At 39.1% G+C, this 21,256-nt stretch overlaps 1 protein-coding gene across 10 annotated transcripts in view; it reads left to right on the forward strand.

Annotated features, from left to right (window-relative positions):
- Nucleotides 1-21,256, forward strand: part of GRIK1 (glutamate ionotropic receptor kainate type subunit 1) — a 174,519-nt gene that overhangs the window by 95,181 nt on the left and 58,082 nt on the right. For all 10 annotated transcript variants that reach the window (XR_013542877.1, XR_013542879.1, XR_013542880.1 and 7 more), the window contains exons 5-7: nucleotides 9,721-9,774; nucleotides 12,320-12,493; nucleotides 15,410-15,553. Coding sequence is in view for 6 of the 10 variants with exons in the window: in XM_072994072.2 (XP_072850173.1) it covers nucleotides 9,721-9,774; nucleotides 12,320-12,493; nucleotides 15,410-15,553 (372 nt within the window). In the remaining 4 variants the exon portion in view is untranslated. The remainder of the gene's footprint in view (nucleotides 1-9,720; nucleotides 9,775-12,319; nucleotides 12,494-15,409; nucleotides 15,554-21,256) is intronic.

A 21,256-nucleotide genomic window follows, 5' to 3' on the forward strand; every position in this document is an offset into this window, starting at 1 on the left:
TGGATTAGATTTTCACTCACAATCGCAGCACTGAGCATTTCTTCTCAATAGCAAGGTGTTTCCTGTACATATCTTAGACAAAAAGAAATGTCTACATCTCTGCAAGCATCTCTACAGAACCAGTGGAAGGGTTAAGGTCACTGCTAAGCAGTCCTTCTGTTTGTAACCCTCCTTACAATGGATCAGAGTTTGTAAAAGTTACTTTTTTGGACTACAGATCCCAGAATTTCCCTAATAGTGTCGCCAGTAGGTTCAATACTTGCATGTAAGCTTCAGTACAGGGAGAAGACAGCAACAAATAGACAGACAAGAAGGCAGCTTCCTCTTTGTTGTTTTTAAAAGATGGCAATGGTTAGGTTGTCTCTATTGAGGAGCACTTTAAAGAGAATAGAATACTATTAGTATGATCCAGTTCTGGACACCACACATCAAGAAGGATGCCACCAAACTGGAACATGTTCAGGGGAGGGCAACAAGGATGATCAAGGTCCTGGAAACTAGGACCTATGAAGAAAGATTGAAAGAACTGGCATGTTTAGCCTTGAGGGGAAAAAAGACTGAGGGAAGATATAAGACTTTTCAAATACTTGAAAGATAGTGATGTGAAGAAAGGGAAGGATCTGTTCTCAATCATCCCAGAGTGCAGGGCATCTAGTAATTGGCTCAAGTCACAGGAAGCCAGATTTCAGCTAAATGTCAAGAAAAATGTCTTAACTATTAGAGCAATACAGCAGTGGAACCAATGACCTTGAGAGGTGGTGAGTAGACATTGGATATTTGCATTCGTCTCCCAGGGGAGACGAATAAGGATATCAGCAGCACAGGTGCCTGGTGAAACTGAACCCTCCCCCCAGAACCAGCTGGTCCACTTATTGCTCACCCTGTGGCACATGCAGCTGTTGTCATTCCCACCACACTAATCATAGCAGCAGTCAAGTGGCCACTTTCCTGCCTCCCTGCCCAGGCTGAGTAGAGAGACTCATATCCTACCCTCTTGACATAGTGGTCAACAGCACAAGGAGGTGGGGAAGTGCCAGGTGGACTATTTCCATGATTGGTGTAAATTATTCCAGCTGTGCACGCTGCACAGTGAGCAGTAAGTGGACTGGTTGGTTCTGGGGGAGGGTCCAGTTTTGCCAGGCACCTGTGTGCCGATATTTGTATTCATCTCCCCATGTCTAGTGGTGAGCACTCCAGCACTGGAGGCATTCAAGAAAAAAAATGGACAATCATCTGTCAGAAACACTTTCATTGGGATTTCTGCACTAAGCAGGATGTGGCCTTACAGCCCCCTTCCAACTCCCTTATTCTATTATTCTTATCAGATCCAACATTGTGTTCACACTTACCAGCCAATTTCCTCAGAAAAAACCACCAGCTGGATCTGAGTGGAACTGGACTATTCCATCTCACATTCCTCGGAAACTGATAGGCAGAGACATACCATCTCTGTTACTGGGCATGATATATAGCCAACCTTTGATCTTTCATGAGTTTACCTTCCATGAGTTTCTCCAGTCCCCTTGTAAAGCTATTTAGGTTGGCAGCCATCAGTACATCTTGTTGGAATGAATTCTCACAAGATCTCCTAGCATTTAGCTTCAGTGGATGATCATTTTAAAGAGAAAGGGAGGAAGCCCTATCCTTCCATCATGCATTTTATGCACTTCTATTAAGTTTCTACTTACTCATCATTTTTCCAAGCTGAGCATCCTAAAATGTTGCCACCTTTCCTTGTGGAAGAGGAAAGGGTTTTTTAGAGTCTCGTGAAATTTGAGATTAAAGGAAGAACGAATCGCAATCAGACAATATCTTCCCTACCCTAAAGTGCAAGTTTGGGCCAATGCTTTTTAAAGACCCTGTTCAGATTAGTAGTATTGGGAGTGATGTGTGTGTCTGCTGAGAAAATCCTCAGTTACACAATAAAATAGCTAAAAAACATAGATCATAATGCTGGAATTGATTTTGAAGATTTATATTGTGTAATACAGAATGATAGCCTTTCTGAAAACATTCTGCACCCTCTAGTAGGATTTGATTATTAATAGATATACCTTTATGTGATTATATATGCATTGCATATCACATAGGCAAGCACTTGTGTATACTGTAAATTGCTACTGTCATTCAGTTATGTGTCTTATATCAGGCTTTTTTCAATACTATCAGCATGGTGATGTAGAGTTGAAAAAAATGATATTTGGGACTATAACTAAAATATATAAAGAGCCCTTCTGCTTTCAGGATTCAGTGAGAGTGAACTTCACATACAATTATTACCTGCTGGAATTAATCATCAAATGAAACACTATGTCTGCCCACTAAACTCAGTAAATTGTCAGCAAAACCATTTTAGGCTACATGTATGAATCAGGTGTTACTCGATTCCTTCAACCTGATACAGAAATCCTTGTTGGCCATAAATTATAGCTATGCTTTGAAACACTGGTGCATAGTTCAAGGAAGTATGAATATATGCTGTATTCAAACTGAATCACTCTGGGGTTTCCCAGACATTTCCTGATATGAATGCAGTGTATAGGAAAAACAATCCTTAACTGTTTTGTGTGTTTGTGTGTATATGTATGTATGTACAGTGGTGTCTCGCTTGACAACGTTAATTCATTCCAGCAAAATCGCTGTAGAGCAAAAACGGCATCAAACGAAATAAAAAACCCATTGAAACGCATCAAAAACCGGTTAATGCGTTCCAATGGGCGAAATACCTAATCGTCTAGCGAAGATCCTTCATACGGTGGCCATTTTCGATTGCCTGTCTTGCTAAAAATGCCTCCTAAAAACAGTGGGGAGGTATTATTAGCAGCCAGTGGCCATTTTGAAAACCCGACGATCAGCTGTTTTGATCGTTCTAATGCGAAGAATCTATTCCCGAAGCAGGGAACCGATCGTCACAAAGCAAAAAAAAACCCAAACCCATTAAAACATTGTTTTGCGATCGCAGTTGTGATCTCAAAAACATCGTCATGAAACACATTCATCATTATACAGGGTAATCGTTAAGCGGGGCACGACTAGATAGATAGATAGATAGATAGATAGATAGATAGATAGATAGATAGATAGATAGATAGATAGATAGATAGATAGATAGATAGATAGATAGATAGATAGATAGATAGATAGATAGATAGATAGATAGATAGATAGATACAGTGTTAGATAGATAGATATGTATATATATGTATATGTATATGTATATGTATATGTATATGTATATGTATATGTATATGTATATGTATATATGTGTGTGTGTGTGTGTGTGTACACACACACACAGTTAAGGATTGTTTTTCATGTACACTGCATTCACATCAGGAAATGTCTGGGAAAGCATATCACTGTTTGTTAACTGAGAAAGTTCTGGAGAATGGGACAACAGAGAATGAGGCTGTGAAGGCACAGGCCAGATCACACTGAAAAGGATTCCTTTAATAGCAATCTCCCATAAGGAGGCTATTCTGTATACTGGTGAATGCTCAAGCTTTCCCTAAGTAGGAGCCCTATACAGGGCACAAATTGAGGTCAGGCTAAAGTACATTTTCCCATACATACTGTGCTCTCTGGGAAATAGACCACACTGAGCCACTTGACAAGTGGTCCACATTGCAGCCTACTTCACCATGTGATCACACCCTAAGCCTTCAGCTAACTCAGCATTCCTCGTGCCACCTCACAATGGATCCACCAAGAATTTATGATAATCCAAAATTTGAGAAGACTGTACATTCAAGAAATCACAAATGATTCATATACTGTATGATTAAATGAACCAATTAGATTTTCCCTTTCTAGACTAATACCTAGGTCAAAATGCCATTATGCTTCACATTTTGAGTATTTCCTCAAATTTTCAAAGTAAAGTATTAATCAGATTCAGGGATGGGCATATTCATATTCATTTACGAATACCCCAGTCCCAGCTGCAACTAATACAACTCCAGCCCCCCAAACTGGCCTGTCCACTCACACACCACCATGCCACCAGCGTCCTACTCTTCCTGGCAATCACAGAAGTGGCTCCTCTGTCTCCTGTTCGGCTGGTGACTCAGGAGCCATGCAGGGACACTCATCATCCCACCCACTGCCTGGAGTGGCCAGTTGAGCAGAGAGATGCAGGAGCGGTGTGGCAGTGCAGGAGTGGACAGGCCAGTTCTGGAGGCCAGACCTGCATTAGTTGCTGCTGGGCCTGGGATATTCATATTTGTAAACAAATATCAATAACTCCATCTCAAATCAAATTCTTACAAAACTGTGCATTTCAGGTTAGAACAAATTATTGAGAATATTTGTGATTTTTAAAAATTCTGATGAAGTGGACTTGTCAACGAAAGGTCACATTAAAAAATATTAAAGTTAGTTTTTAAGGTGCCACCATGTTTTTGTCTTTATTTTTTATTTTTGTTTTATCTATCTATTTATTTTGCCTGACACTCTAGCACAAACTAACACGGCTACCTTTTCTAAAACTACAGTTTTGAACTAAAACTCCCAGAAGCCCCTCATTGCCAGTGGTCACATGGCTGGCACATTCTTGGTACTGGAGTCCAAAAACCATCCTTCTCTAGCTCCCATCCAAGCATACATTCTGGCATACATTCTTCTTGCTCTAGCACAGCATCTTGAGCTGTCCCATGTTATCACTGTACTATCTTAAATGTTAACAAAATTGTGGATCTGTGATAAACCTATATTTTTATATCCTGGTTAAGCTGTTTACGAGACCAGGCAATATAGTTTACTTCATGGGACATAAAATACTACTATAAGCCACTGTTTTTCTCCTATCAGGTACACAGCAAAATAAATCAATGGACGAAAAATCTCAAACATCTGGCCTGTCACCACTTTTCCTTCCCAGATTATCCTTTTCTTTTCTCCAGAGGAGGTTTCATTTTATATTCAGATTAAGATAGTTGTTTCTACCTTATATAACATCTTGTACCAAAGAATAGCTATTCTGTCATATCCAGACAAAAGGAGGAAGTAGAAGCAAAACTGAGAAAGTGAGGGATGCATTTTCAACATAATTATAGTCTGGGAAACCGAAGGCTTTATACAACAGAATATTATGAGTGAGTTTTTCCTGGAGGGGGCAGGAGAGAGAGAGACTGAAAGAGAGAGCGAAGATATTTTGGTTGAATTTTTTCTGTAATGGAGACATGATTGCAGGTTATTAAGTAAAGCCCTGGACAACATAGAATTCATCTCTAATACTGCTTTGATGGAGTTTGTAACCTCTACAATCTGGAGAAAATTGGCTGGTGCTATCTATGCCAACATGTATCACACAGCTGTTCCATCGACGGATCTTATACATCCTGTTCATTCTATGCTATTCTTAAATTCCTTGAGCCAGATAGTTATGTGGAAGGAATTTGCTAGTAACAAAAACTGAACCTTCTTAGCATTCTAAAATTGGTACTTTTGAACAGAAATTCAAAATTAGTGGGAGTCAAGACATCAACATTTTCCAGTTAATTCTCAGCCTGAACACTTCATTCTGTATTAGACCACCATCTGTTATGGATTTGCCAGGAAGTTATAAATAAAGGCATGAAGAAAGTATGTCAGAGGGAATTAAGGGGTGCTGAGGAGATTAGTGATCTGTTTTGACCTGAGAGATGTGATGGTTGTAGGTCCAGCAAACTCAACTGGCTTTCTACAGTTTTAGCTTACAGGTGATTTGGGATGCTGTTACATGTGTGGATAGGAGCAAATGGCTGAATAACAGATTCTCACTCCAGAATCTTACAAATGCTCTAGTACCATGCACTTAGAGTAACTAATTTTAAGAGAAGCTTCCTTACTTTTGTGGGAAGAGGCATTGGAACAGAGGTACAAGGTCATATGGAACAAATGGGGACTCTACTTGACTTTGACTTTCACATCATTGTTGTTTATTCGTTTAGTCGTGTCCGACTCTTCGTGACTCCATGGACCAGAGCACGCCAGGCCCTCCTATCTTCCACTGCCTCCCTTCATGTTGGTTGCTTCGCAGACACTGTCCAGCCATCTCATCCTCTGTCGTCCCCTTCTCCTCTTGCCATCACACTTTCCTAACATCAAAGTCTTTTCCAAGGAGTCTTCGCTTCTCATGAGATGGCCAAAGTACTGGAGCCTCAGCTTCAGGATCTGTCCTTCCAGTGAGCACTCAGGGTTGATTTCCTTTTGAATGGATAGGTTTGTTCTCCTTGCAGTCCAGGGGACTCTCAAGAGCCTCCTCCAGCACCACAATTCAAAGGCATCAATTCTTCCGTGGTCCACTTTCTTTATGGTCCAGCTCTCACTTCCATACACCACGACAGGAAAAACCATAGCTTTGACTATTTGGACTTTTGTTGGCAAGGTGATGTCTCTGCTTTTTAGAATGCTGTCAAGGTTTGTCATCACTTTCCTCCCAAGAATCAGGCATCTTTTAATTTCATGGCTGCTGTCTCCATCTGCAGTGATCATGGAGCCCAAGAAAATAAAATGTCACTGCCTCCATATCTTCCCCTTCTATTTCCCAGGATGTGATGGGACCAGTGGCCATGATCTTAGTTTTTTTGATGTTGAGTTTCAGGCCGTTTTTTGCACTCTCCTGTTTCACCCTCATTACAAGGTTCTTTAATTCCTCCTCACTTTCTGCCATCAGAATGATATCATCTGCATATCTCAGGTTGATGATATTTCTTCTGGCAATCTTAATTCCGTCTTGGGATTCCTCCAGTCCAGCCTTCCGCATGATGTATTCTGCATATAAGTTAAATAAGCTGGGGGACAATATACTGTGGTGCCCCGCATAATGAGCGCTTTGTTTAACAATGAATCCGCATAGCGATTGAGTTTTTGCAATCGTTTTTGCGATCGCATAACAATGTTTTAAATGGTAAAACATCGCTTTGCGATGATTGGTAAGCATTTCGCTTACCAATGATCACATAACGATGTTTTTCCAACAGCTGATTGGTGATTCCAAAATGGCTGCCGGGTAAAGAAAATGGCCACACGCTGTGTTTTTGCACCCTTTCCTCACTTACCAGGCTGCGAAAATGGTGGCCGTATGGAGGATTTTCACATAACGGTGAGTTTTTTGCCCATAGGAATGCATTAAACGTGTTTTAATGTATTCCTATGGGCTTTTTTGTTCCGCATAGCGACGAATCCGTATAGCGTGTAGGATTTTGAGCATAACCTTGCTAGTGTGTGAAATGAGTGCAATTGTACAGTAATTGAAGCATTCTTTGGCACTGCCTTTCTTTGGGATTGGAATGTAGACTGATCTTTTCCAATCCTCTGGCCACTGTTGAGTTTTCCAAACTTGCTGGCATATTGAATGTAGCACCTTAACAGCATCATCTTTTAAGATTTTAAATAGTTCAACTGGAATGTCATCACCTCCACTGGCCTTGTTATTAGCCAGGCTTTCTAAGGCCCACTTGACTTCACTCTCCAGGATGTCTGGATCAAGGTCAGCAACTACATTGTCTGGGTTGTCTGGGGTATCCAAATCTTTCTGATATAATTCCTTTGTGTATTCTTGCCACCTCTTCTTGATGTCTTCTGCTTCTGTTAGGTTCCTCCCATTTTTGTCCTTTATCATGTCCATCTTTGCACAAAATGTTCCTCTAATATCTCCAATTTTCCTGAACAGATCTCTGGTTTTTCCTTTTCTGTTATTTTCCTGTATTTCTTTGCATTGTTCATTTAAGAAGGCCCTCTTGTCTCTCCTTGCTATTGACTTTCACAGTGGCACCCAAATCACAAGCAGAGGTCTGCTCCAAATGTTCACATAAAGGTGCCATGAAATAACATCTGTATTACACTGGTATAAGAAAGGGTTTCTGGATGCAGGTAACAGAGAATTGCTCCCTCTGGACATTTGTGCATGGGACTCAAGAGATGCATCATGGACTAGCATGCATGTGCACCATGTGCAGTCAGGAAGGAGTTTGTAGAAGCATATGATTGAAAATGGAACAGAACTCGAAAGCTATGCTTTTCTTGTTGATATGGAATAGTGTGATGGCCATGCTTTGGTGTCTGCTGTCACCTACATCATTAAAATGACAACAGATAATTAGCATCACCGTGTCAGTTGATCTAAGTGCATCTCAGATAGTTTGTTTTAGCTTACATCAGTCTGAACTATATTAAGAGCCTTCATGCTGTTTGTTCATTCTCTCTCTCTCTCTCTCTCTCTCTCTCTCTCTCTCTGTGTGTGTGTGTGTGTGTGTGTGTGTGTTTCCTTTGAGCAATAAATTCCACACAGACATTTACTCTTTAAAGGAAAAAATGTCCTTGGCTACTCTGTCAATTTTATTGCCATACGTTTACACTAAAAGCTTGCTCACAGAGGGAGACCACCCCAGGACATCAATACAAGTTTAGCATATACACACAGACCATTAATATGGCAGCTGCTGCTATTTGCTAATCTGGAGTTTGGAACTGACTCTGTTCCTCAAATGGAACATTATTACTCAGATTATATTTCTGTAGAGAGAAGGATATTTTCAGCTTGCTTTTAAGACTGGGTAAGTATCATCACACCATTGTGTTTAACATTAAAAACATTGATTTTTTCATTTTAACACGGAATATGAGGAAATGGATTGAGGGTAGTCAATAGAAAACTGACTGGCTAGTATGTCTGCATAGACATTTCTCTGTGTGTATGTTTGTGTGTATGTTAGTCTTTTGAGGCAAAGTTGGTGGTCTGACACTGCCACATACAGTAACCCATGGACATGTGATGCTCTAGTAAGCAACACATAAGCCCTGGAGCAGAGGCCAAGGGTTTGAACTAGAAGCATGCTTTGTGGGGCCTGGTCCAAAGTGCCCCAGAGACCCTGGATCTGGCAGGCCTGGCAGAAGAATATATTTCTGCAATGTTTCAGGGCCTCACAAGCCTTGGTGTGCTTCTCTCTGTAGCCTCTTCTGGTTTAGTTCTCTCCTTTTGAACTAAGGCAAGGTTGTGCAGTTTACAGTGATACCACATTCTGCTTCACTCCAGATCAAAGGATGTAGTTTAGAACCTTTTTCCAGACTACTGGCTGTTGGGTGACTGAAGGGGAAACAAGCTTACCACTTCTGTTTTACATATAGGGGGAGATGTGGAAGTGTGTCTGCTTACCATGACAATCTCTATAGCTGACCCCTATCAGGAGAACCCAAAAATGCAGGCAGCTGGATTAATCCATGACAACAAATGAGGAACATGTTTTCTGTAAAGCTAATGGCTCTTAAACTTCAAGACCAAAGCACCTTCAAATCCATTAAACCTGGGTTAGTTTGCAACAATGTACTGTTTGTGAGGAAATAATTTTCTCCTCCAGCTATTGTGAGGATTACAGCTAAATTCAGAGGGAAGAGGGTGAGTGACCGTATAGTCCCTGCTCCAAAAAAAAAAAAAAAAAAAAAAAGGGTTCTGTGGTTTCAACTCTGTGAGTCCTGGTGTCAGTACACCACTATTCCACATCATATAGTAATCAAAGTAATTTTACTCTCAGGCCAGGTATGAAGAGATTTAGGCGTATATCCCTCAGCTTCACATGAATGTCAGTGTTGTCTTGCAGTAAGCAACCAAAGGCTATGCAAGCTGTGCAGTCACTTGCTACAGACACTATGCCATTGATTTGTCACACAGGCTGTTGATTACTCGCGTTGTGCTTTTTACTCCAGCTTATCTCCTCCTTACGCTCCTCTCTTGCTCAACAGATTCTCTCCATGGGAATGATGACTGAATATTATCACTACTTTTTTACAACCCTGGTAAGACATTTCGATAAATTTGTGTCCATTACAGCAGAAGCAGCTGAAGATTTTCATCTCCCCCTGTGTTCTCCGTGTCACCGTAATAGATGAAATGTGCTAGCTAACAGCTGAGTATTAGCTGTTACTGGTAGAGCCATCTCATAATGAAGGTGGCCTGATACATCCGTCACCCTCACCAACCCTTTTCCCACCCCACTCTCATTTCTCTATGGCATAGTAAGGATAGTAATTACATGTCTGTGAAGCCATTTTTCAAAACCAGATTTCAAGGAAATGATGGGGGGTGAGGGTGGTTAAGAATGGAAAAGACCACATCTGACTATTTCAAAGCTCACGACTATTTGATATTTAGCTCAGTTTAAGAGTGCTCTACATTCAGGAAATAAATTACAGTATTAGAGGATTAGATCCCCCTCTTTCCTTAGTTTTGTTCACTTGCAGCAAAGATTTGATTCAACCCAATTGCAGTGAAATATACCTCTTACAGAAAGTCTGCAAAAGAGCATTACATTATTGTAACATACATTTCTCCGTGACTTCCTGGAAGTCTGCTATTTGATGATTTTGAAGTCAGAGGTAATTTCAACTGATGAAGTTAGTCTACCACTTTTCATAATGATTATATGGCTGTGGATTATGTTTAGTGTGTGGTTCTTGCACACAAAATGTTTAACATGCAAAGCCATTAAAATAACATTGGTTGCTTAATCTTTAGAAAGTCTCCTGGTATAATTTTCTTTTATGGAAATTGGCTTTTCCTTAAGTTCGAGCATTTTCAGAAGGGTTCTGTAGCTAATGTGTAGAAGACATTTGAGGTATATGGAAGGAAAACTATGTTTTTACCCTTTGCTAGGCTATTTAGTCTACCATAGGTCTGCCTTATATCTTCCCATATAAGTTGCACCGTGGTTGCTTATAGCCAAAGGAGTTGTGAGTGGATAAAACAAGAAAACCTTCTTTCTCTGTGGAAGACTTGTGTGGCTGCTGTGACACCATCTTTGTTTGAACAACATTGAGTCTTGTGTCACCTTTAAGATTAGCAAATGTGATAGAAGGAAGTGGGCTACAGTTCACACAGGCTTATGCCATGTAAAAACTTGTCAGCCTTTAAGGTATCAGAAAAACTACTTGTTTTTGCTGCAATAAACTGTCAGTGTTCCCCCTGCCCCAAGACGGCTGTATTATAGAATCTATGTTTGCTTTGAATCATGTAATTTAACACCTTATTTGCTGTCTGTAAATACGAGAGATTTTAAATGGGGTGACTAGAATCCAATGCTGTTCTTCTACTGGGGGAATCCAGTGGAACCCAAATGGTACTGACCACCACCAGGTGGCACAGAGGGCTGCACGAAGAGAGGAGAGTTGGTTTCAGCCTGTGGTTCTTTGCCAGACTGCTAATATGAAGAAGATACTCCCCTTGAAACACATTTTACAAATCCTGGCAAATGTTTGTCACTTGGCATGGAGCATCCTACAAAATAATATCAATTAAATAATCCGTTATATATGACTGCTTTGCAAACGTCTCATGGGAATGTAAACCATTTCTTCACCGATTTGACACATACATCAGACGCAGTTGCAGCAAGCCACCAACACTGGCAAAGGCACTAAATGCAGAGTTTATACGTACGTAGTACAACTGGATTGTTCATTATTCTGCTGATACTTTTCTTTCCAAGGGCAAAAAGTATTCTTCAAATTGGCAGCCAAATTCTACACTATTCTTTATTTTTGTTTGTTTGTTTGCTTCATTTGTTTTATTTTTACCCTGTCTGCCTGTCAATGAAGAGACTCAAGGCTGTGAAAAGCTAAAAAAGTATACACAAATTTAAATTCACAATAAATTTGACTATTAATATTAAAATACAGTTACGTCTATAACAATATTAAAAGCATCACTAGTTTAAAACAAGTTAAAATGATTTTTTAAAAATATGATGAAAATAGACTATGCTGCATCCCCCACTAAAAATGCCAATCCTGCCATGGCATTCAGTTAATTTCAAGTGAAAGTGATAACTTTATTACAGGGATGATATGCACAAGCACCAGATATCCCCATATGTTTCCTTAAAAATGTAATATTCTGGATGTTCCATGTTGCAGCAAATCAGATATTTCATAAAGCCTATTCAGCTCATGGCTACTCAGATTTTATAATGAAAGCAATTTCTAGTGTGCTTTGAAAATACCTTTGAAAATACTTTTGGAAAATGTCTAGGTTTTGGTAGAAATTGTCAAAGTGAGGAACCGAGTTCCATATTCAGCTACACTATTTCATCTAGAAAAACATTTAAACCTCCATGAACAACCATGAAGATCAAAGCTGACCATAATCTGTCTCCATTCTGAATGTGTCTATTTTCTTTGTAAAGAAATAAGACAAGATCTCTAGTTAGGAATTGGGCAATGGCTGTGAAAGCAATTGATGCTAAAAAAATGTTGAAGTTGATTCATTTTGAGGAGCTACCTTTATCATTAACACTGTCTCTTTCTTTTTTTGTTTCAAAACCCACAACAAATCTTGGCAATAAAGGATTTGTTTGCACTAGACCTGGAACCCTACAGATATAGTGGAGTCAATATGACCGGCTTTCGTCTGCTCAACATCGATAATGCACAAGTTGCATCGGTTATTGAGAAGTGGTCCATGGAAAGGTTACAGGCGCCACCCAAGCCAGAGACTGGTCTCCTAGATGGCATGATGACTGTACGTGAAGGAAATATGTCTACTGTTTTGCATAAAACCACCCTATATCCACATTAAAATAAAAGGAGTTCATTTATTTTTTTATAATTTAGGAAAGCAAAACTGGGTGGGTTAAGAAGCAAAAGACTGATAAGTTTGTCCACAGACTTGGGTGTTTTTAAGGACAACTGAAATGTGTACTTCAGAGTGAACTAGTTTTTCAGAATGCAGTCATCTTATTACTACTGTTGCACAAAGGTTGTTTGGTTCCAGAATTGTGTTCATGAGAACAGAGCTCGGGAAGCGATATGTTCGGCAAACACAGCCCATGTAGTGCTTTTACAGACACCCACCATCATGTGGAAAGATAAGTGGTGTCAAATTAGATATGGGGGTATTCATATATGAATACCCCCGCACAGGTGGAGATAATGAGAGTCCAGACCCATGGTGCTGAACAGTCCACTCATCGATCCGCTGCTGCCGCGGGCTCTGCACTAGCATCCTATCGCTCCATTGCTTGCGATTGGCGAGCCATTCTTTGACTTGACAGGAAGGCTTGTTGTCTTGCCTCCTGCCAGGAGTGGCTCGCTGATTGCGAGCAGTGGAGCGATAGGACGTTAGTGCAGAGCCCACAGCAGCAGCGGATTGGTAAGTGGACTGTCCAGCACCATGGGGCCAGCCCCTCATTATCTCTACCTGTATGGAGGTATTTGTATACACATATGAATACCCCCATCTCTAGTGTCTAAGCCTCTGTGCCTTTGTCGAACAGTTCACACGTTTACTCCATCAAAGATTCCAAACCTTTTACAGTAATCCAAGTCAAATTCTGATGAAATACTGTATAGCTCTACCAGCAGAAGATTTTTTTCCCCATTAAGAAAGCATCCTAAGTTTATAATATGAGAAGTGTAGGTTCTGTTCACTATTAAGGAAAGCTCTACAGGATGAAGATACTGCAGTATGTAGGAAGGGATGCCTTTAAATCACATCCTAGCTCTAGCTCTGGACATTTCCTTTCAAATGCCATCACCACAGATGAGAGACGTTCTTGATCTGGACGGCAGGAAAGTTTTGCATTGCAACTTGCAATTCAGTATCCTTGGCATATTCCTTTGTGACAGTAAGGTCCACTACCATGGGCGATTAGAAGAAGACAAGAGAGGCAGGCCAATGTGGGGCCAGCCGTCATGGCCACCCACTGCTGTAGGTACAAGGACAGCAGGTGTGAAATCAGAATGAAAAGCCCATCAGCCTTTTTTTACAGCAGCATCATATCTAAAAGCTTTTGCTTATGTGACAGACAAAAGAGGAGACAGATACAAAAATCGCCAGAACAAAGATGGCGGTACGATTGTAGAAGGGTAGGTCAAAGTCAGCATGGCATTTTACTAACTGAGACAGAGCAACACATGATCACTCTCTCCACAAGTTAAGGTACATATTGACATAGTCAAGTAGAGCTATTTTAAGGCAATTGGACAGATATTCAGATTTTTTTTTCTCCTTGGCAATTAAAAAAAAACACCATAGGAATAAAATTAAACTACAAATCATTTGTCTAAGGCAGCTATCTCACCATGCCTAAAAGCAGGGCTTGCCCCAGGTATAGCTTTTGTCATCCCCAAACCGTAAGGTATATACAGCAAAATCCTTTATCTATACCAGAGGACTCTTGCTCCTTCCATCTGGATAGATATTAAAAAGCCGGAATAAATGGGCATGTGTGGTGAAACAGTTCAAAATGGGGCTCATTGTAAGGTTTTTGGTTAAATATGAGCCCTGGGTCTGAAACATTGTTAAAGATATTAAGCTTAGTGCCTTAAGCACTGCTGATAAGCATCTCTTTAAATTGGTACTATTGATTGAATGCAGTCTTTAACTGATATGTCAAGAGTGATCCCAGATCTGTACTATAGTAAAGATTAGTTGATAAATTCAGATCATCTAAGATTGCAAAACTTTCCAGTACTTATAAGTAATTTATTTAGGTTAATGAAACAGAGAATTAATCTGTTAATTTCCCACAGGGTTTTATATGGTAGCATGTCTTAAAATGGGTTAGCTTAGCAGTTTATAAAGTACCTAATCAGTAAAGTCAATACTGTTCTATCCTGGTGGGCAATTTACTTTTGAATAATTGTGAAACTGTATAATAAACCATGTGCTTCATCAAATTCTTTAGTCTTCACCCATGACCATTGGTATAGACCTGTTCTTTAGCCATGGCCATTGATTTAGGCCTCTTAGGGTATGATCAGTTGGCAGTAGAGGTCCATATCTGATCACATTAACAAGGGTCTCTCCTTAGGAAGCGGTCTCCCTTAAAGTGACCCTTCAGTCTGTTGGGGAATTGCTCCACCCTAAGTAGTAGTGGTAGTAGCTCTGCAACTGGATAAAAAAGGTTAAGTTCAGACATGGGTCTGGGTCATCCTGCAGCACAATTCCTTGTAAGTTGTGTGATTGCTGGGAAATATCTTTATGTAAAACTGTTTTTTATATATTCTCTGTTCTAATTTATGTTGTTAGCCACCTAGAGTGGTCTTAACTGACCAGATAGGCGGGATATTAATTAACTAATTAATTAATTAATTAATTAATTAATTAATTAATTAATTAATTAATTAATTAATTAATTAATTAATTAATTAATTAAACCGAACAACTCTACAAGTGGTCTGAAATGAGATCTGCTTCCCTGTGTGATCACACCCTTAAACTCAAGAAGACTGTCATTTAAATTTCTTATAAATCGTTTATAAATTTCCTGATCCAAAAATTCCTAAAATCAGGCACTTTATTTCATCATCACAGATCATTTCCAACCCTAAATGCAGGAATAATATGCTAAAATGAGCAAGGAAAATGAAAGCAACTAGGCATTAGAACTGAAGATTATGTCTAAAAAGCCCTTTCTGTTTTTCCCCTAAACAGACTGAAGCAGCTCTGATGTATGATGCTGTTTATATGGTAGCAATAGCTTCTCAGCGTGCCTCCCAAATGACTGTCAGTTCCCTGCAGTGTCACAGACATAAGCCATGGCGTTTTGGACCCAGATTTATGAACATGATAAAAGAGGTAAGCATGGACCATTTGCTGGCAGCCACAATAAGGCTCGTTTTACTGTTGTTTCAGATGCTGGGCTCTCTGCCGTATAATGCTCAGTGTCGTTTTTAGTGTTCAGGTAACTAACAGCAGAACATTCTGTTTTACTCTCCATCTTCACTGGAAGACTTTTCTGGCATAGTTGGCAAACTTCATCTTGTAGTTCACAGAGCTTGGAAGTAACATGATAATAGTATCAAGTTACCTGTTTACTTAATGACTAACTTGTTATCTGTGTCATTTTAAGTAAGACAAACAATGTGTTAATTTTAGACCTGACACCCAAACTTTCACAATTCAGTTCAAAGCAAATCTGTAATAAAAATTGAAATATAGTGGGAAAAATGAGTTGGTGATATGGTTATGAAGAGAAAAATTAAAAAGCAGATGCTGTGGAGATAGCAATGACAGACTTCTTGCTGTTCCTCCTGGACCCTTTGTCTGTTCACCTCTGTTGGAGGACAGGGCTCTGTATAACACAAGACCTGTTCTGGAAATCCAGATGTAGGCTTCTTTCTCAGGTGTGGTGGATGACACTATCTCATCACTATTGCTGAAATAAATTTCAACTTCAGCCGGCTTCTGTACATGAAATGGGGATGGGGTCTCCATCTTGTCATTTACCTCAGCCAGTAAAATGACATGGGCCTACCAACAAAACAAAAAGAAAAAAGTGACTAATTCATGTAATGGTTCAACTGAGCTTTTTCTATCACCACCAGCGCCACTACTATCATAGTTATCATCAACATCCCTCTCCTGTTCCAAATCAAAACTGTCAACATAATTGCAGTTAGAAGACACCTCATGGGGTAACATAAAAGAACAGGTTGCTTGAAATGTGTTTAACAGTTTTTTTTAATGTTTGCATTATTTTAGGGATGTGCATTCGGATTCAGAACTATTAGAATTCACCGAATAATGCTATATTGAGTTAGTTCCAATCTGAATTTGTTCCAAGTATCTGTAATAATAATTCCTAATATTCGGAGTCCCATTTATTTTAAATTAAAAAGCTAAAGGCCAGGTTTTTGCTTGCTAAAGGAAGAAGTAGAAGTGAAGCCTGTTTGTCAGGCATCTTGGAATGATTTCTTGAGAAACAAAACTTAAAAACACTCTGGCACCAAGAGTAGTGGGAGCAGAGAACTCAGTGTACCTTGATTGGAATTGCCATGGGTTGCCCAAGGAAGGGGGGCTGGGATGAGAGCAAAACTTGTAAATGATGTCTGTCTGCAACAATGAAATCTAGAAGCAGCGACAGACATCAGAAGGTATTTTTTCACATTGGTTCTTTCCAATTGTAAGCATAGCTACTTATAAACCCCCTGAGCATTTGATGTTAGGATATGCTCTGGTGCAAGACTGCACTGTAGCAGTTCACTCTGTGTCCTTTTCTGGACCCTTAACTTAAAGGGGAAAATAGTGACTATACTGTATAAGTACTCATATTGATTGTAAGAAGTTCCGGATACCCAGAAATTCCAAATTTTTAAAATTCTGAATCCAACGGGCTGTAATACTGCATTCCAAATGCAAATTCTCAATCTGAATTTTGGTTCTAATGCATATCTTTTTTTAAAAAAACTTAGAAATTCATTGATTTTTAAATTTTTGCTACAAGAGTTGCTGACACAAGAGATCTGCTGAATTTCAGAGACACAAGATAGTGGCAGAAGGGATGCACCTAGTTTTGGGTTCTGGGGGTTGAGAGTGGCCCCCCAGAACCACTAAAACTGCTCAGCTGTGTCCTAACGTGGTAGCAAATGAACTGTGCTTTTGGATAAGGCTTCCTATATAATAAATAGCGTTTCAGTGCCATAATTCATAACATCTTCAATTTTGCACCACTTTCCAGTTTCTTGGAACAGCCAACTTCCCCTATGTCTTATCCAAGACAACCCATGCATATATCCCAGTCAGTCATCTTACCCTTGATTCCCATTCCAAACCCAATTCCTCACTAATCGACCACTTTAATGTCCACATCGTTATTGGCAGCAATAGTAATGCGATTATGAAAAGTTCTTCGGAACATGCATGAACAGTTTCTATCTAGATTGTCTTCAGGCCTTTCAACCTAAGGAGTTTTGACAGAATGGCTTAGCACAGTATCTCAGTAAATGCAGTTCATGGTTCAATATGTGAAGTTAATGTACAATTCACATTTATCATGTACTGCATAAATCTGCATGGCACAAGAGAACTGACCTAATTACTGATAATTTTCACAGCTAATTCCCTTTATGGTGTATAAGCCATTGAGCCAAAAGGCTAAAGCTTCTTGTTTTCTAAGAAATGTTTTTCCCCCCTGGTACTTTGTGAAAAAGAAAAGGATAAGTAAAAGATAATAACCATAATAGACTGATAAGTGTAACACATTGCCATACTAAACAACAAATTAACTGCTTTCAAATTGAACAAAGGAAAAGATGTGTGAGAACCTACAGTATCTAAACCTTATTTTTGCTGCAGTATATAGCTAGGTAAGCATTGTTTTAAAAAACAATTGAAATAGTTTACCAACAGTCTACAATAAATATAAAATATGACAATTATTCTTGCTAAACAAAAGGAAGAAGAATTAAAACCAAGGTTTAGGGTGATGATTTAAGCATGGAAATTGTAGCTCATAGCTAATTTCCAACAATGAGAAAACCAATATTGTGTGGATACCAATAATGGAAGCTCCTTTATCTTCTGATAGGATGTCCCTTGGCCACCAAACAAACAAACAACACACAAAACTGTTCAGGAGAGTTTCTCAACCTTCCAGATGTGATTTTGGGGGTGCTCAGGGGGCTTCAGTGGGGAGGGCAGATTCTGTGTTTCATCATTGGGGATCCAGTGTTGGAAGTGGACTGTTCATAAGACTGTTTCTGGAATTTGAAACCTCTTGTTCCAAAAGATATGCAACATCAACCGCTATTAGTGTTGCTTCTTCTTCTGATAATGCTTGTTCTAGACTCTTAGGAATTATACCTATTTACCAACACATGTAAAAACAGCTTTCATGGAGTTACTAAATTGAACCCTCCTTCCCTTGGTTTTATAAAAAGCATAATTGGCCTTGTTTTCCACAAAGTATCTCACCATCAAAGTATCTCACCATCTGAAGAGAGAGAGAAAATATCTAGCTATATGCAAGATTGCAACAAGTGATTAATGCTGCAGAAAAAAATACCAGTAATTTTTATTTACTGCACAAATCCTGCATATTAATTGTGGCTCTGGGAAACATTCATATTCTTGAAGAAGAAATATAATCTTAACAGTCTCTGACTTAAGGTACCCTAACCAGAATTCATCAGCTAGCTTTTATGTGGAGGGCATTACCTATATAGTACATTGCCTAGGATAAGCATTCAGCTGCAGCCAGTCATGGGGACTAAATCCTTTCCAGCAGTTCGTCTCGGTAAGACCTAATGTCATTTCATATCTAAATGATAGCTTAATCCTTCTTGCCCCCATCGTACAGAACAGCTTGTGGATGAGTTGTATTCTCAGAGGCAGATGCGGAAGGAAGAATTGTTGAATTGTTGCAAAATTCAGAGTTCGGGGTAGCAAAACTGGAAAGAGTTCTGAAACTATATCTAAAGTTTCCTAACATTTGCAACTGAAATATTAACTATTTTAACTCTCTATCTGAGAAGCAAAAGTATTTTGTGTTATGAGAGAACGAGATCCAGTAACTCCAAGACCACAGCTACAGTACATGGTAAACTTTCATGGAGGGAGGGGAAAGGACAGGTTTCCTGCATGTTTAAATAAAAGGTATCTTTCTAGTAGGTACCTTTTTAAATTGATTCCTGTTCAGAAGAATCAATTTAACCTTTCATTGTTCCTAGGATGCCTGTTGTTTTTAATTGATGTGTGACCAAGAAGTGAGAGGGAGGCTTAAAGTACTGAGTTTGTTCCAAGTGCTTATAAAGCTTAAAACACAATTGTGTAATGTGAGGATTTTGTGGCCTTCAACAGCAGCACCAAGGAAAGTGTTCTGCATATATGTTTTAGCTTTATCCAAATACATGTGGCATATTTCTAGAATATCTCAACCCCATTGAGTGATACTATATAATATAATAGGATTTAACTCTAGATGGAGACTAACAGTGAAGTCCTGAACATATCTACTGAGAAATAAGCACCGTTGAGTTCAGTCAAATGCTGCCAGATAGATGTTTATAAGATTTGAACCTCCATTTGTTGATGTTAACATTTCATAGTGATCTGGAACAAATCATTTACAGGAAAATAAGAGTCAGTATACATGACTTTATTACATGCCAAGAAATCTGTGAGAGTTTTATAATTTGCTATGAACTACTGTTGTGAAAAAGCATGTTCAATTACATAGTGAGGCAGACTAGTTACGTTAGTATGCTGAGTCTTATGTACTTATTAAATTAATCTTAAAGATAACCGGTTGAAAAAAAATATTAGTATGCAGTGTTACAGATGTGTGCGTGCATGCAAATGTAAATGTAAATCTCAAACAAAGGAGTTGTATACAACCAATTTCTCCTGTTTTCATACTGGTTTGTCATTTCCCCCAGTGAATCCTGGGGCATTGGTGAGAATGCTGGGAATTATTAAATACCCTAACCCTGCTCACAGAAATACAGTTCTCAGAATTTATTGGGAAAAGATAATGATTATTAGTTTAATCTGCAATATAGATATACCTTATGACTTAAACATCATGGTTAAATTCATTTTAAAAACCCACTGGTTTTAAAAATCTGTGGAGATTTTAATGGTTTGTTTGTTTGTTTTACATTTCTATCTCCCCGCAAAACTGAAGCTGTCTAGATATTACACAAAAAGAGATGAAGATACGTTATACTGCCCAAAATCCTGTTGGATAGCTATGCTTCCTTAACTTGAAGTTGTGCAAACCATTGCATAATTTGCACTGAGGTGGAAGTCATCACCACAAAGCAGTTCTGTGTATGCAGAATATAGTTATATAACAAATTGTGCAATCGGTTACTGAGCAATTTGCACAGTCAGCCATCTAAACTGCCTGGACGCAACTTCCTGTAAACTACGATAGGCACAACTTTATGCTTCACCAAATATGACAGGATTTCAACCGATGAAAAATAGAACAAATTTGCGTATGATAGCTAAGATAGCTGCATAAAAACATGATAAATCCAGTAGCAGTGTGACAGGATAGAAAAACATTTTTTTCAAACTGGAAGACCCAAAAAAAACCTGAGAAAAATAAAAAGGCCATATAGTGCTGAAAACACCACAACGCAAAGAACAGGTGAGCCTCTCTGGTGAGGGCTGTTGTTAACTGAGGTGCCATCAAGAAAGAGGTTCTCTCTCTAGCAGGTATCTGTGCCATTTTATTCAGCAGAGGTCCTTGGAGAAGGATTTCAGAATATAACATAATCTAGATAGGGTATCTAGTCAGATAGATAGCTATATGAGAGATATTTCTTTAGATGATTTAGACTCAAGGTTTATAGCTCTAGAAGTTACAACCAAAAATATGAAGTGAACATTACAGAAAGATACAAGGCTAGGCATAGTATGATGATACCACAATATGCTTCTCTTTTTCAAATAGATGAAACTTCTGGAACATTTTCAAAGGCAGGTCTATATACAACCCGTTGTCATGGTTCAGCTAGAGGTTAAAATCTCCACGGAGCCATAAACTTTTGT

This window comes from Pogona vitticeps, chromosome 3 (genome assembly GCF_051106095.1).
Source record: "Pogona vitticeps strain Pit_001003342236 chromosome 3, PviZW2.1, whole genome shotgun sequence".
Taxonomy (NCBI): Eukaryota; Metazoa; Chordata; class Lepidosauria; order Squamata; family Agamidae; genus Pogona; species Pogona vitticeps.